At 40.2% G+C, this 17943-nt stretch overlaps 1 protein-coding gene across 2 annotated transcripts in view; it reads left to right on the top strand.

Annotated features, from left to right (window-relative positions):
• The window catches only part of IRAK3 (interleukin 1 receptor associated kinase 3), a 66531-nt gene extending 49951 nt beyond the window's left edge, over window positions 1-16580 (top strand). The window contains exons 9-12 of one of the 2 annotated variants that reach the window (XM_024991593.2): window positions 5375-5573; window positions 6890-6952; window positions 7047-7211; window positions 9616-16580. In XM_024991593.2, coding sequence (XP_024847361.1) covers window positions 5375-5573; window positions 6890-6952; window positions 7047-7211; window positions 9616-10131 — 943 coding nt within the window. In that variant the 3' untranslated portion in view covers window positions 10132-16580. The remainder of the gene's footprint in view (window positions 1-5374; window positions 5574-6889; window positions 6953-7046; window positions 7212-9615) is intronic. The other variant, NM_001190299.2, reaches the window with a different exon arrangement.
• The last annotated feature ends 1363 nt before the right edge of the window (window positions 16581-17943 follow it).

Below are 17943 nucleotides of genomic sequence, written 5' to 3'. Positions count from 1 at the left end.
AGATTCAGCATTATGCTTATGCAAACAGAAGCTGGCCTCTCTGGGAGTGCCACGTGAAAGAGTACAGGCTGTACAGTAGGAACTTGGGAGAAAAGAGGGCCACTGGAATTCAGATTAGTGAAAACTTTCTGGAGGGAATTAATCAAGCTGCATAGAGGAATTGGATAACAGTAAGTGGGAGGGGAGTACTTTCCAGGTAAGGGGAACACAAAGAAAGCCCCCAGTATAGCAGTAACCACAGTCTATCTGGGGCTTCCAAGGAGGTGCTAGAGGTCAAGAACCTGCCTGCCAGTGCAGGAGACCCTGGTTCGATTCCTGGGTTGGGAAGTTCCCCTGGAGAAGGGATAGCCTACCCACCCTAGTATTCTTGGGCTTCCCTGCTGGTGACTCAGACGGTAAAGAATCTGTCAGCAATGCAGGAGACCTGGGTTCGATTCCTGGGTTGGGAATATCCCCTGGAGAAGGGCATGGCAACCCACTCAAGTATTCTTGCCTGGAGAATCCCCATGGACAGGAGGCTGGGGGACTACAGTCCACAGGGTCGCACAGAGTCAGACATGACTGAAGCAACTTAGCAAGCACACACACATCCTGACCGCATTGATGAGTGTTAGTAGATTCCTTGTGACTGATAGGCTGCAGAGACGTATTAGGGAACTCAGTGAAAGCCAGTGGACTGAGTTTACATATCATTGGTGTTATCATTGGTTTGACAGAGAAGAAAGCTGAGATTTACAGAGGTTAGTAACCTGCCTTGGTCACATGCCGATAGATGGAGGAGAGGAGATGGGGTTCCATGCTTGTGTGGGTCGAACAGCATGCTCATATTAGGTCACTAAGCCGAGACTCCTGGGAGCATGTTGGTTTCAACAGCAGAGACAGGGAAATGGGGCAGAAGAGGAGAACGTAATTAGTATGTGCAAATTTGGAAACGTGGACGTTGGGCTTCTAGTGAGAACTGCTGCAGGCAGCAGACTTTGCGGGGGGTGGGGAGGTAGGGCCTGGTGGTCTGCATTTGGAATCTTCACCTTGTGCAACCAGAGAGTGAATAGCCTTCGAAGGAATACGCTATCAGGGACACAGCCGCAGAACACCCAAGGAGGAAGCCAAGCCCACATTTCAAAGCTATTTTCAAGAAGTCTGCTGGTTTAGTTAGCCCAAAAATGTCTTAGTAATTCGAACTCTTCAAAGAGCATGTTATAAAAACAAAATTCATTTCCAGATGGTGGAATTTGAGGAGGAAAAGGATTTAAAGAAAAGAATCTTGAAGAGTTGAAGTCTTTATTCTTGGCAAAAGACGCTCACATTTTTATTGGGGGAAACAAAGATGTTTTTGAATTACGGGATCACATAAAAGCATCTGAAAGCAGTAAACCTTCTTATTTCCATCGTATCCCTCAGCGAGCTTAATTGTTTTCACATTTATGAACGATTTTAAATTGAAATGCTTTTTATCCCTGGCATTTTTCATCCCAGACATTCATTCTTGTTCATGTTGCCAAAGCGAGGAGATAATCTCGGGGAACATTTCTAATGTTTCCTACAAGATCATTTTGTCTTATGCTATGGCCTTGGGTCTCCTGCCAAGTGAAACAAACTCTCTTCCTAGGGAGGTGGTCTCAGAAAAAAAGGAAGGAAGTGGCCATTTGCTTAAAAATGAATTTTTTTTTAAATGGAAATTGATCAGAGATGTATGGGCGTAGTAAGTGCATGGGGAATTTCCTTTGTGAGGGACCAGAAAGACTGAGTGGTTGGGAAGGGGCTGGGGTACCGCAGAGGGACTCCTTCCTGTGAACATGTCACCCTTGCTGGAGGACCCAAGCTACTGCCTTCACTCCCAAGACCTGATGTGTGTGGTGAGGCTGCTGGGCTCCAGCTCAGTGTTTAGCAGGGATAGAAAGCCTGCAGGGAATGCAAATGTTTATTTGACTGGTGGTTTAATTAACCATCAGTCTCCTCCCTCTCCATTTTCCCCTACCCTGCAAGAAAACTACTTTTGTTTTTAAAAAACATTTTAGATACAGCAATTCTTTTCCTTAGATTTTTTTCTATTTTCCTTTTAGTGCCTGCCTTCTTCTAAAAATCCATATATGTTCATTTTTTCCTAAGGGATGCCAAAACAAATGTTACGTAAATTAAAGTTCCCCCTAGTAATTTTATTTACCGCTACTGTCTCTAAGCTCTAGTGTATACTTATATACATGGATACATACATGCCTGCATACACACATACCAAACAATATGTATATGTTTATCCCCATGGTCTTAAAATATCTGAGAATATTAGTTTAGTCAGGTTCTTCCAACACTTCTCTAGAACTATTTTGAAATACAGATGATACATTGAAACTGATTAACCCAAGGATGTTCAGAGCTCCAGGTTTATCCTGCAGCCCCTTTGTTACATCAAATTGGTGTCCTTAAACTTCTAGAGTTACCCGGCCAGGTCCAGGGGGGTTTTCAGGTAAAGAGACAAGTATAGGATGGACAGTGGGCAGCCTATATCCTCAGAACAAATTTCAAGGCTCTCCCTGTGCATCAGACACTCTGCTTAGGTTTTCTCATTTAACCCTCACAACAACCCTGTGAGGTCTGCATTATCAGATCTTTTTACCTACAAGAAAATCAAGGCTTAGGGAAGTTGCGCTAGTTTGATCAGAGATGAAATTTCACATTGAAAGGTTTACCCCTTCTTGACTAAGCCTTTACTCAAGAGAGCCTAGGACTCATTAGGTACCAATAAAACAAAAACAAGCCATAATACTAAGTGCTGTCTAGGTCAATAAGAAAGATCGAGAAGGCTGTTTATGCCAAAAGGGAGTAAGGGTTTCAGTTTTGTATCATTTATGCTGGATATACTGCATACTGATGTTGGCGGTGGGAGGATGTGTATGCTTTTTCCCAGTAATCTGCAGGTTCATACAGAAACTGTGTCTTGTTACATCTGGTGAGGGAAGGTAAGATATCTGGTGAGGGGTGTCTTAGTGCTTCAAACAGCAGTGACACAGACAGCAAGCCATCCTATTGCCTCAGGCTGTCATTTAGAACCCAGTGGGGTGCTCTTTATCTCTGAACCCAATTAAGTGAAGTCTGGACTTTTCTGGAGTATTGCAAAGTACTCAGGGACTGGGCTACTAAGCACTAATAACTCTTCCTAAAATTAAAAATATATATCTTTATAAACCAATCATGCGCTTACATGTCAAACATAAAATTTGCACTTAGATTCAGATCCTGCATTATAATCTAGGTGTATCATCTTGCTTTATATTTAAGGCCCAAGAACTTCAACTTTAAATTAGGAGACAAATGTAAGCAAAGAAAGCAATTCTCATAACTTTGGAAGGGCTTAGGTACCCAAAAAGAATTGTTCTAGAGACCCCTAGCTACATAGAGATGAACTAACATCCCCAGATTCAGAATACAAACTCACCACTTTGTGTGAGACTTTTCCCATCACCTTACTGAACCATGACTAGTCCTTCTGCCAGAAGAGTTGTCTAGAGAGCTGATGGTCTCTCTGCTACAGAAAGTAGCTTGTGGGAAAGACTAGAAGAAATAGGTTGTAGAAACACTAAATTGAAGGTGTGGGCCATTGGGTGTTTCTTACCTGTTCCCTGGTGGCTCAGATGGTAAAGAATCCACCAGCAATGCCAGAGATCTGGGTTTGATTCCTGGGTTGGGAAGATCGCCTGGAGGAGGGCATGACAACCCATTTCAGTATTCTTGCCTGGAGAATCCCCAGGGACAGAGGAGCCTGGCAGGCTACAGTCCATGGGGTTGCAAAGAGTTGGACATGACTGCGTGCTGTGATTCATGGGGTTGCAAAGAGTCGGACACGACTGAGCAACTGAACTGAACTGAACTGAGTGACTAAGCATAGCTTGCGCGGCACCTGTTTGTTGCAGTATATTGTTACATGATTTTAGTTACTTTATGTTGTCTTTATTTTGTTAGTCTGTTTTTACTCCCATAGAAAGAATGTATTCAGTTGACCTGCAAGGTAGCTGAAGGCACTTTATGTCTGAATATTCTATCTGAGGTTGAAGCAGGAGAAAGAGTTTGAGTAGAATTGATTGTTGAAGGGCCTTTTGGAATTCCCACTTTCCTAAAACAGAACATCCTTCTTCCTCAGCTGCCATTAACCTTTATTTAGAACAGAGTAACTGAACTTAAAATTTATGTTATACACTAAAGTCTGCTGGTAAACAACTTTCTTTTCACCAAATACCATTATTCAAAGTGTGAATGCAGTGCCCTGGAACAATTTCGCATTCTTATTGATGGCCTTTCACTGACCCAAAGTCATCTGTGGGTTTTATTGTGTAACATGCTGTGGTTACTCAGCTCCCCTCTGCCTAACTCTTAACAGAAGTATGAGTCACCAGCTGCTGCAAACTTCCCCAGTTTTTCTGAGGATCAAATAAATGGATTAGATTATGAGTGATGTTGCTGCTTCTTTCCCCTTTTGTACTTGGAAAAGACCTGTTCTTTAGGGATTCTAAGTGTTTCACAAATTCAGCTTTTTGCATTCTCTTTTAAGTTATGGTTTAAGTTTAGGTTCTTTAAAGCTGGGTTGGAAGAAGAAGGGAGGATGAGATGCTTGACATTGAAAATCTGGCACTCAGATCTTTGCATTCCTCCTCTTATTGCTGAAATAAAGTGGGGGGCAGTGGTAGGGCAGGGGTGCAGAAGAGAACCAGACTCTCAGAGTGGCAGAAGCTGGAGGGGTAGAAGCTTGGGTCCTGATAATGAGGGTTAATGAACCTCTCTGCCCACCTCACCTCCTGGCACATGTGGCAGACTCCTGCATTAGGTACCCAATGATCAGGGCATCTCCAGAAGCCCCAGCTTTGATCTGAATAAGTGAAGTGTACATCTGGGGAAGAAGTCATTAAGAACTACATGTCTGTCCTAATCTAGAGCTAGAGCAAAGGCAGGATCTGGCTCTAATGTATTGGCTGAGTGGTTCTAAGGCAAGCGTTCCACAGCACAGCCCTGTGCATATCAGATACTTAATTACTATCTGATTAAAACTCATTTAATGTTCTTATTACATATAAGTAGAACACAAGGAAAGCTGCTTTGGTTAACTTTAGTTTCTCCTATTGACAAAGCATCAACTTCATCCACCAACTCCATATATAGGCCTGTAAATTTGAAATGCCTGCTGTTCCTATGTCAGGTTTTTGTTTTAGGTTTTATATAATGCTTGGATTTATACTTTGAGAAAATCTCCTCTAAAAAGTTCATGGAAAGTAATGTATGACTTTATTTGGAATTGACCAAATATGAAAGCGAGCTTGTCCTGTTGTTTTCCACCGGAATACCATTATGATGTTTTTGTCTTGTTTGCCCATGATCACAATTCCAGTGCAAACATACTTCTGGATGATCAGTTTCAACCCAAACTAACTGATTTTGCCATGGCACACTTCCGACCTCACCTAGAACCTCAAAGCTCTGCCATAAGCATGACCAGCAGCAGCAGTAAGCATGTGTGGTACATGCCAGAAGAGTATATCAGACAAGGCAAACTTTCCATTAAAACAGACATCTACAGCTTTGGAATTGTAAGTACCAACTACCAGTTAATGAAGGAGAAGAGTTTATCACCAAGAATGCTCTAAATTCTAAGAACTGTTTTAAAGACTTTAACTTTTAGACCTATTGATTTCCTGTTACTCATTGTCTTATATCAATACATTAATTTTATGTAATCAAACAGTAAAACATAAAGTGATTAATTAGAATGAACTATACTCAGTATTGAGGTTAACTGAAAAAAGACACATGTACCCAGTGTTCAACAGCACTATTTACAGTAGCTAGGACATGTAAGCAACCTAGGTGTCCGTTGACAAATGAATGGATAAAGATGTGGTATGTATGGAATGTTAGTGTAAGGGAATATTACTCAGCAATAAAGAAGAATATATTTGAGTCAGTTCTAATGAGGTGGATGAACCTAGAGCCTATTATACAGAGTGAAGTAAGTCAGAAAGAGAAAAACAAACATATATTAATGCATATATATGAAATCTAGAAAGATGGTTCTGATGAACCTATTTGCAGGGCAGCAAAGGTGACACATAGAGAACAGACTTTTGGACACAGTAGGGGAAGGAAGGATGATATGATTTAAGAGAATAACATTGAAACATACACATTACCATATGTAAAATAGGTGTGTGTGTGTGTGTGTGTGTGTGTTAGTCACTCAGTCATGTCCAACTCTTTATGACCACATGGACTGTAGCCTGCCAGGCTCCTCTGTCCATAGAATTCTCCAGGCAAGAATACTGGAGTGGGTTGCCATTCCCTTCTTCAGGATGCAAAATAGCCAGTGGGAATTTGCTGTATGACTCAGGGAACACAAATCCGATGCTCTGTGACAACCTATAGGGGTGGGATGGGATGGGAGGTAGGAGGGGGGTTCAAGAGGGAGAGGACTTATGTGTATGACTTATGTGTATGGCTGATACACATACTTATGTGTATAACTTATGTACTTATGGCTGATTCATATTGATATATGGCAGAAACCAACACAATATTGTAGTTATGCCTCAATTAAAATTTTTTCAAAAGAGCCACAACTAACTATGAGTATGGCTCAGATGGTAAAGCATCTGCCTACAATGTGGGAGACCTGGGTTCAATCCTTGGGTCGGGAAGATCTGGAGAAGGAGATGGCAACCCACTCCAGTATTCTTGCCTGGAAAATCCCATGGATGGAGGAGCCTATAGGCTACAGCCCATGGGGTCGCAAAGAGTTGGACACGACTGAGTAATTTCACTTTCACTTTTAAAAATATTTATAATAATATAATAATTATTGTGTATATTATTAATATTATGTAGCTAACTTTCTATATATTCCTTGTAGGTAATAATGGAAGTTCTGACAGGTTGTAAAGTGGTGTTAGATGAGCCAAAGCATATCCAGCTGGTAAGAGTTGTCTCCACCTCTGCCCCTATCTCTTGGTCACTTTTCTGATCGTTTCTGAGTTCTAAATGATGAGCTTGTCTTCTTTTCTTCCTAGCGGGATCTTCTTATAGAATTGATGGAGAAAAGAGGCCTCGATTCATGTATCTCCTTTCTAGATAAGAAAGTACCTCCCTGTCCACAGAATTTTTCTGCCAAGCTGTTCTCTTTGGCAGGCCGGTGTGCTGCAACACGGGCGAAATTAAGACCATCGATGGATGAAGTGCGTATACATGTGATTTTGTTAAAAACAGTCTGTTGAACCATGGAAAATCTAAACTGGATAAATTGTGTATCTAAGTGAATATCAGTGTGACAAATGCAGTCCCCAACAGTCTTCTCACCTAACAGATAGCTTTTCTAAATCAGAAAGTTTGGTACTCTGAAAAAGGGCATCATTGGATAGAACCAGGGCAACCAAAAAAAATTGATGAAAAGACATAAGTGAATAATTTGGAGAGAATATTTTATTCAACATTCCTTAAGAGATCTGGCCCAATAAAATGGGAATTCCCTGGTGGTTCAATGGTTAGGATTCAGGCACATTCACTGCCAGGGCCTGGGTTCAGTCCCTGGTTGGGGAACTAAGATCCTACATGCCACATGGTGTGGCCAAATTTTTTTTAAAATGCAGCATGTATTTCTCTTGCTGATTTTTAAGCTTATTCATCTGCCCATAAATTTAATCATCTAGGTATTTGTTTATAATAAACAAATATTTATTTAGTACCTGCTTTTGTGTGCCAGACTTTGGACTAGATGCTGGTGCTGCAACAGTGATCAGGATACTGAATTGCTGCTCTCAGCTCACAGTCCAAACGGAGAGTCAGATGGATAAACATGGAATTTCGATGCAAGAAGATAAGCATCATGATAGATGAGAACACAGGCCAGTATGGGAGCATAGAGTCAGAATATGTCCCAGCAAAGAAGTTTCTTGATGGAGGTGATAACTGAGCTATAATCTGAAGAATAGGTTGGATTTAGGTGGCCTTAGGATGGAGGGATATTCCAGGCAGAGAGACTGTATGCCTGCAAAGGCTCAGAGGTGCAGTGGATTCCCTGGCACCAAGACTGCAGATAATCCTGCATCATGGAAGTACGAGGACAGAGAGGGAAATGCTGGACTGTTTTAAAATAATAGGAGGTTCCAGGTGATCGAGGGGCATGAATTCCATTCTAGGAATTTGGATTCCATCCTGAATCTGTTGTCAGCCATGGAAAAGTTTTTAAACAAGGAGTTGACATAATCAGAATATGAAGACCATTGGCCTGGGAATCAGGAGAGCTGTGTTCTAGACCTGACACTGCCAGTGAGAGCTATGTAACTAGCAGTTTTGAGCTCTGAATACATAGTGGAGAGAACATGAAATTGGGAGCCAGGAGATGTGGGGTTAAGCCGCAGGTCTGCTCCTTCTGGCTTATGATAGTGATTTCCTTTTCTGAAAGGGACTCAACCTTATCATCTATAAAGTGAGGCTAATAATGTTTGTGCAGATTAAATGAGGTCATGTGTGGGAAAACACTTTGTAAATTATAAAGCTCTTTGTATGTATTTTTAAAATTACATGTATGTGTGAAGGTATGTTATTTTATATCAGGTTAATGGTTCTCAATTTAGCTGCACATCCAAATCAACTGGGAAGCTTTAAAAATACAGATTCCTGGGCTCCTATCTCCATATTTTTTTGAATGAGCATCTTTAGGTCAGTCTAAGGGATCTGTAAGAGAGACTTTTTAAGGTATTTTAAGAGAGCTTCCCTAGGTAGTTCTAGTATTTGAGAACTATGGATTGGGTTCACTATTCCCTGACCCCTTCCAATCTTTCACATACTAAGGTTGAAATAAAAAATAATCAGAGATTTGTCCAAGGTCACAAAGTAGTTAGTGGCAAATCTTGGCCTAAAGTCAGTTCTCTTCTTTTTAAAAAAAATTTTTATTTATTTACTTGTTTATCATTTTTGGCTGCACTGGGTCTTCATTTCTGCCCTTGGGCTTTCTCTAGTTTCAGCAAGCAGGGGCTACTCTCTAGTCGCGGTGCTCAGGTTTCTCACTGTGGTGGCTTCTCTTGTTGCAGAGCATAGGCTCTAGAGTGTGCAGGCTTCAATAGTTGTGGTACACAGGCTTAGTTGCCCCGCAGCATGTTATGTCTTCTTGGACCAGGGATCAAACCCGTTTCCCCCTCATTGGCCGGCAGACTCCTAACCACTGGACCAGCAAGACACTCCAGATCTCTTGATGTTGAATTCAGTTCAGTGGCTTTTCTACTTTGCTTTAAGTCACTTAATTTAGTTATTAACATGAAGAATTTTAGCTAATCTTTAATTCTTTCTCATTTCAAATTCTATAAAGACAATGTGTTAGTTGCTAAGTTGTGTCCGACTCTTTGCAACCCCATGGACTGTAGACCCTATCTATGCGATTCTCCAGGCAAGAATACTGGAGTGGGTTGCCATTCCCTTCTCCAGGGGATCTTCCCAACTTAGGGATAAAATCCAGGTCTCCCACATTAGTTAAACTTATTTCATGAAAAAAGAGAATATTCCTTAATAGGTAGACAGAAAAAAAGGTTAAAGGAGAGGTTATTGAGACTTCATTCAGTGTGTGTTTGTTTCTTGGTTATTCAGGTCCTAAATATTCTTGAAAGTACTCAAGCCAGCTTGTATTTTGCGGAAGATCCTCCCACATCCCTCAAGTCCTTCAGGAGTCCTTCTCCTCTGTTCTTCGATAATGTTCCGAGCATTCCAGTGGAAGATGACGAAAACCAGAATAATCCATCGCCGCCTCATGATCAAAGTTTGAGAAAAGATAGAATGACTCAGAAGACTCCCTTTGAATGCAGCCAGTCTGAGGTCACATTCCTGGGCTTTGACAAAAAGACGGGTAGTAGGGGGAATGAGGACTCTTCCAGTAGGTCCGGGTCTCCTTGTGAGGAAAGCTGGTCTCCAAAGTGTGCAACTCCATCCCTGGACTTGAGGGCCCCCAGTGTGCATACGGACACTTCTGCAGAAGCTCCAGGCCATTCCTATAGGAGCAGGCCAGTGGAGACTAGCTGTTCCTCCATATTTTCATGGAATGAATGCAAACTGTACAAAAAGGCATCGGTTTCTGATGAGGATAAAGAAGAAAGCAAGAATTGCTGAGGCACTGAGTAAGGTCTCATCTGGGGAAGCCACTGTCTTCATCAGTAGTGCTGGAGGATAAGGGATGATACATTTGGCTGATGCCCATCAACAGTGTGACCAATCCCATTCCATTCCTTCCCTTCCAACTTGTAGAACAGAGTGGCTTAAAAGTTTGTTTTAGTAGGATCATTGCCTCATGATCCAGCCTGGGCTAAATTAAAACCATTCAGAATTGTTTAAGATTGTGGACTCTGACTTCAGACAGAGCAGTCAAAACCTACTAGAAAGGATCTGGATTACAGTGTCTTCTCTGTCACATCCATGTGAGTCCTTAGAGCCTCCAATCTGCTTCCAAGTATGTTCAGTTCAGTTGGGTTCCATTGTTTTGGTTTAGCCTGCCTGCAGAGGTTGCAGGAAATGTCTGATTTGTAAATGTTAATAGAAATCTTTTTAAAGAATTGCCTTTTTGCTTATTTCGATTGACTCTTAGTATGTTTCTTTTATCCCTGTCAAGTCTGCATATGTGAAAATGAGCCAGTTTCACCCTTGGTCATTACATGCCCAAGATCTGTATTTCTGTATTTAAATCTTAGATTATTTCATATAATATAGTTGTTATATGACTAGTATTATAATTTTTTACATACTTAGAGACTATTATATCCTGAGTAGATGATGAAATTTTAATCAAATAATTCTTGTTCCTAAGAAACTGGCTGGTCATAAAAGCCTCAGTCAGCTTTTTGTTTGATTCCAACTCTATGCCTTTACTCCTAGTGTTTACCAGATCTCTCCCTTTTGAAATTCTAGCCAGTCTTTCAGGGCCCACCATAATTGCCTCCTCCAGGAAGCTTTCCTAATCTTTCCAGCCAATATTACTTACTTTATCAGCATTTCCATAGCAATTTCTCTTTTTTTTTCCCATTTGTAAAGTTTTTTTTATTGAAGTATTGTTGATTTACAGTGTTAGCTTCTGATGTACAGCAAAATGATTCAGTTATACGTGTGTATATGTATACATATACCTGTATATATATACACATATTCTTTTTTATATTCTTTCCCATTGTGGTTTACTACAAGATACCGAATATGGTTCCCTGTGCCATACAGTAGGTGCTTGTGTGCTAAGTTGCTTCAGTCCTGTCTGACTCTTTGCGACCCCATGGACCATAGCCTGCCATGGTCCTCTGTCCATGGGATTCTCCAGGCAAGAATACTGGAGTGGGTTGTCATGCCCTCCTCCAGGGCTATATAGTAGGACCTTGTTGTTTATGTTTTATATATCATGGTTTGTATCTACTAATCCCAAACTCCTAAACCTCCTTTCCTGTTTAATAAGTTTGTTTTCTGTGTCTGCGAGTCTGTTTATATCTTGTAAATAAGTTTATTTGTATCATCTGTAACAGTTTCTTTGCATTTCTCGTTTATACCTGTCACTTTCTGAATCATATCCAAGTTACCTATGATATCTTTTCTCTCTTACTAGATGATAAACTCCCTGTATTAGTTTCCTACTGCTATCACAACAGTAGGTTAGTGGGTTAAAGCAACATAAATTAATTATTATACAGCTCTGGAGGTCAGAAGTCCTTGGCATTCCTTCTGGAGGATCTAGGGGAGAGTTCGTTCCTTTGCCTTTTCTAGCTTCAAAATGCTATTTGCATTCTTTGGTTCATGCCTTCTTCTTCCATCCTCAAAGCCAGTATCTGTCACATCTTTAAATCTAGATCTCTCTTTCTGTCTCTCTGAGCTCTTCTTCATCACCTCTTCCTCTTCCTTTGGCTCTCCAAAAGATCCTTGTGATGGCATTGGGCCCACTCAGGTAATCCAGGAAAATCTCTGTATCTTAAGATCCTTTGTTTAATCACAGCCACAGTGTCCCATTTCTCCTATAAAGTCGTGTATTCAGGATTAGGACATGGACATCTTTGGGACCATTACTCTGTTTATCATACTCCCTGACTGTGTAGGGTCCATCTCTTCTAGGCCTAGCATGTTATCCTATACAGAGCAGGTGTTTCCTTATAAGTTAAATTGAGTGACATTATCTCTGTGAACCCACATAATAAAAAAGTCAGCTATAGTAAACATTCCTGAGTAAATTAACCAAGTAGGGATAATGACTGTCTTTATGATGATAGACAGAAACACTCATGAAAACCATTTCCAGAGGATTTACAGAATCTCCCTCTCCAGGATGTTTACTATATAAGGGCAGACCTCTAGTTTTCTCTGTATCAAAGGAATAGGCCCATTTTTGGGTAAGTTTTTATTTTATTCTTTTGGTGAATCTGTACAGTTGAGTTAATGATCGTCAGATTGGAGTCCAGATTCAAGAGCAATTATTCAAAGAAGGAAATCATCAGAAATCAGGGTCAGGTTAACAGACTAAGGTCTAAAACATGGAGCTATGGTTCTGAGAAAAAGGATCTTACGGCAGGAAGTGAGATTCAAAACACAGTAAGCTGTAGCCTGATTGACAAGTCAAATAAAAGCCCCAGGCAAGCAGCTGGGAGAGGCCATCTCCGAGGGCTGGTCTGACACATTCTGACTGCCCATTGCTGTCTTCCCCATCTGAGCATGAAGCATGTTCACAATGCTCCCAAACTGCCCCTATGTTGAGACTGTCGGGGGAAGGGGTTGCACTAGACTTCATTGATCTTGCTTCTTGTGATGACCTGGCCTAGTTTGAAAACTCTTTTGATTATACCCAACTCTTGATTCCTTGTTAATCACAGGAAGCTGTGAAAGTCTTTGACATTTGGCTTTATAAATAGCTAGCCATTCTGAGGTCGATTTAGCTTGTTTCATGTAGGCTGAATGTATTTTGGCTGAATCGGGCAAATAAGCTTGGAATCGGATGAAGTTGCCACTAATAATTCAAATGAGGTAATCAAGATAATAAAGAACTGACTCTTTGTTAAACTGCTTTTCACTTTGAATCTGAATCTCGCAGTACCTTCAAAGGGAAATCATTAGGAAGTTCTCATTGACACCAGGCCCACACCATTATTCAGCACATGTATAATCTGTTGGTATGATGTTGATTGGAATTTGCTTAATTGACTTGAAGCAGCGTTTGTCAAACTTTAGCATGCAACAAAATGACATGGAAGGCTTGTTAAAAACACAGATTGCTAGCTCCCAAACTATTGCATAGGAGTTTGCTTAGCATTGAGTAGAAGGTCTAGAAATACTATTCATCAATGAGTTTTTTTTTAACTAGATCACCTTGCTTGGGTGTGACTATTTTGGACATCTTAAAAACCAAGTCAGATTAACTGGCAATAACCTAATTAACGATATGGTAAGCAGATACTACTGTGGTTAGAAATAACCAGAATTTACTATTGAGTGACCCAGTACTCCTTACCAGATTTGCCTTCTAGTGGGTTTGTTGATAAGTGTTAACTGATAGGAATTAAATCTCCCATCCTGCTATAGGCAGTAAGAGGATACTTTAGTGGCCTCATGATATAAAGACTAAGACACATGAAGAAACCAAGAGGCCCCAAGTGTTTCCTATGATCAGTAAAGATAAATTAGTAAAGAATTTCATTCACCTTCATCTTTGTAATGTACCGTGGGCTATCCTCCAGGTAGATCCTATTTACTTGATAGATTTTTGTCCCATTTTATAGCCCCCAAAACATGAAGAAAGTGTTTTGTTGTTTTGGAAGTCAGCTATGGGATTTCTAGCATAGTCAATTTTATTGGCTTCTGGAGAATTGTAATGATCTGTGACCCACTGCGTCATTGTGGAGTTTCATGGGATGATAGAACAGCTTGTGTAAAACAGCTTTTATGACCTGAGATAGAGTGAGTCTAGGAAGTGAAAGTTACATGAGAAGCATTTGTGAGGCATCTGCCAGAATCAAGGTACTATGTTAGCTACTAGAGTACTAGGTAAGAAGCAAACATTTTATTAAGGATGAAAAGGCATCTGCCCAAGTTAACTGTTCTATTACAACACCTGTTATTTGAGCCACAAACTTTTGGAACCGAAAGTAAGGGCTGAAAGAGTAAGGAGGAGGCAAAGATTACTAGGACTGATGCCATCTTCAGCAGGCTTCCAGTAAGGAATCTGAAGCGTCTACACATGCCTCACCACACCATCACCCCACACTGGAACTGCCTGTTGACTTCTGTCTCCTCATAAAACTGAAACTTCCCTGGGGGTAGAGGCTATATCGTGCTCTTTTTGGTATCCTTAATGGCTAGCACAGTACCTGACACATAATATGGCCCACCAAGTGAATGACTGAATCGGATAATCCTTCAAACCTCTTCAGAATCATTGGTATCTAGTATCTCAACACTGTCATTTAGTTTGCTCCCAAGTCTGTCTTTCTAATATCTAGACTGTCATCGGTCATTTGTTTAAATAGTTCCACTTCATCATTCTTGGTTGAAAGTCTAATTTCAAATATTAATATCTGAGGCATTGTTGAAAAGAATTAAAAGTTGTGTACACGGCTTATAAATTTGCCTCATGGTGAAAAACATTCCCAAATCATGTGTAGGCAATGATAAGCCAACATTTTGAATTTTGACAGAGAAGCTGATGTTTCTTGTATTTTGCGTCCATCTTTATGTCCCAAGTTATTTAGGTATATTAATGGTCCACTGGATTGCAAGTATTTTCTTGGGAAGCACTTTTATTCTGAAGATGCCTCCCAAACCTTCATTGCTCACCAAACTTTCACTTAAGAACCTTCTTATTGATGTCATCTGCCTTACTGCAATTTTTTATGGTCATCTCTATAAATATAATCATTTGAACATCTCCATTGTTTTTCAGTGACTCCTTAATTTTGAAATTTTCTTACAGACTGATGTAAATTGGGATGGAATATAAGAAGGTAGGAAGAGTGTACTTGAAGGAGGGTCAGACTCAGTTAATATTTGGGTGTGCGAGCTGCAGTCACACATCATCTAAACTACTGATCTGTGTTCTGTTACCATAAGATCAAGGGAAATGAGGTTCAAAGAAGTTGACTCTCATCCTAAGTAACACTGATGATGGACTGGGGATACAAAGTGAAAATTATTTAAGCCCAGGACATATCTGCTCTGAAGAGGAATAACTTATATTCAGTTCAGTTCAGTTCAGTTGTTCAGTCATGTCCGACTCTGCGACCCCGTGAATTGCAGCACACCAGGCCTCCCTGTCCGTCACCAACTCCCGAAGTTCACTCAAACTCATGTCCACCGAGTCGGTGATGCCATCCAGCCATCTCATCCTCTGTCGTCCCCTTCTCCTCCTGCCCGCAATCCCTCCCAGCATCAAAGTCTTTTCCAATGAGTCAACTCTTCGCATGAGGTGGCCAAAGTACTGGAGTTTCAGCTTCAGCATCAGTCCTTCCAAAGAACACCCAAGGCTGATCTCCTTCAGAATGGACTGGTTGGATCTCCTTGCAGTGCAAGGGACTCTCAAGAGTCTTCTCCAACACCACAGTTCAAAAGCATCAATTCTTCTGAGCTCAGCTTTCTTCACAGCCCAACTCTCACATCCATACATGACCACTGGAAAAACCATGGCCTTGACCAGATGGACCTTTGTTGGCAAAGTAATGTCTCTGCTTTTCAATATGCTATCTAGGTTGGTCATAACTTTTCTTCCAAGGAGTAAGCGTCTTTTTAATTTCATGCAGAGAAATGCAAATCAAAACTACAATGATATACCACCTCATACCAGTCAGAATGACTATCATCAAAAAATCCACAGACAACAAATGCTGGAGAGGGTATGGAGGAAAAGGAACCCTCCTACACTGTTCATGCAAGTGGAAATTGGTACAGCTTGCCCACTCCAGTGTTCTTGCCTGGAGAATCCCATGGACAGAGGAGCCTGGTGGGCCACAGTCCACAGGGTCACAAAGAGTCGGACACGATTGAGCGACTACACACAGTTCTAGAAGGCAGTATGTATCAAAACTTTAAATGGTTCTGTTTACCCATTGCTTTTACCCAGAAATTTGTTTAGGAATTCATCGTAATGAATAAAAACTTCACAAGTGTGTACACATGAGGGCAAATAGGTACTTTTTAATGTTTATGATATTAAAATACTGGAAACAGCGTACATATCCTTCAATAGAAGACAGGTTAAATAAATTATAGCACAAGTCTATAATTGAGTTATACACATCTGCCTAATTTAAAATTGTTTAGATCTATGTTTACTGCTATGGAAAATTTGTCCTTGAAATGTTAGTGAATGAAAAAGCAGACCACAGAATAGCGTGTTTAATATGAGCCCATTTATAATACTGGATATTTTTAAATAATATATGTTTCATAGAGAAATCTTTGCTAAAAAGTTAGTAATGGTTTCTTTCTGGGCTGCGGTATTTGGGTGATCATTACTTTTGTTAGACTTTTATGTATTTGAAATTTTTATAATGAGCATGTATCACTTTTATTATCAGAAAATAATAAAGCTATTTTTATTTTGGAGAAAATATTCTCTACATTTCTACCTTGGTCTGACTCTTTGCTCAGCTGTGTCCTTGATAGCACCTGGCAACTTGTAATCTTGCTTTTATTCCAATGCCCTTTATTTTTTTTTGTCTTCCAACCTCCATGATGTGGACACTTCCATACAGATTTGTCTGGTATCCTTGGAGTAACAAGTTTTTAGAGGTAAAAGGCAGCCCAAGAAGCAAAAACCAGATGAGCAGAAATACGGAAGAATGGAGAAGAGATCACAGTACACAACTGAGAATATCTGTAATCAAATTTTAGTTGATTTTGGTAAAATCTTTAAAAGTTACTTTTAACATCTATGCTTACTTCAAGAAACAACCTACAGTTAAAGATCTTTGGGGAGGTAAATTTTTCACCCTAAGGTATCCATATCCTAGTCTGGTGCCCCACTATCCATGCTGAACTTAGTAGACTCTAATTGTAGTTACCAACTGAAAATAAAACTTGCAAGTGTGCAGAGAAAGAATGACTGAACACAGAGCTTTGCTCCAGCAGGTAGACATGGAGGTTATGAAACAAGTGTAATGGGATCCACAGTAATGTGTTCATCATAAAGGGAGAAAGCAAAATATACTCCAGGGTAAAATACCAACTCTAATGATTTCTGTTTGGGACAGTTGTGGACATAAGGAAGTTACAGAGTATAGGAATATGATAAAAACACTTCCTTAGTAAATCTAGCTGTAAGATAAATGAGTGTTGACTTCTTAAGAGCATAACACAGCCACAAATTTTGGTCTTTTATACCAAATTAATGTGTTGGTGCTGTTTTTGTGTTTCCTAGGAAAGAAATGCCAGGTCACACCAATGGCGCCATCACTACAAAAATTTCAACAAAGAAAAGGAAACCAATACCTAAATACAATGTAAAATGGAATCATTCTGAACAGCACACTAGAGTGAGGTATAAATTTCTGGCGGTCTTCTTAGTCCCATTATTTACTGATGATAATTTCATGTCCTTCTGAAAGTGTACAGGTGAATTATAATGTACTTGCAGGACCATTAAACACTGGATCTTGTGGGGTTTTTGAATGTTTATATCATATGACTTTTAAAAAGGCTGCAATGACTTCAGCCAAGGGCACATATTAATCAATGACCTTTTATTGTTTGTATTTTATATACCTGGAGAAAAATGCGTACTTATTTTCCAGTATGCGGACAAACCCAGATACGCATGTTTATGTTAACTCACTGCCTGCAGCTCTGAGGCTCTTGCTTGCTGTGGTAGGCAGAGCAATCTCTGACATTTTCATTATGCATTTGTCTGGCAGTTTGAAGAAGGAGTGATAATTCATGTGATTATCAGTATCCTGTTTTGGCCATTAAAATGTA

The sequence above is a fragment of the Bos taurus genome, chromosome 5 (genome assembly GCF_002263795.3).
Source record: "Bos taurus isolate L1 Dominette 01449 registration number 42190680 breed Hereford chromosome 5, ARS-UCD2.0, whole genome shotgun sequence".
In the NCBI taxonomy this organism is placed as follows: domain Eukaryota; kingdom Metazoa; phylum Chordata; class Mammalia; order Artiodactyla; family Bovidae; genus Bos; species Bos taurus.
Note: the sequence above shows the minus strand (reverse complement) of the source record. Positions and strands in the feature narration are given on the sequence as shown.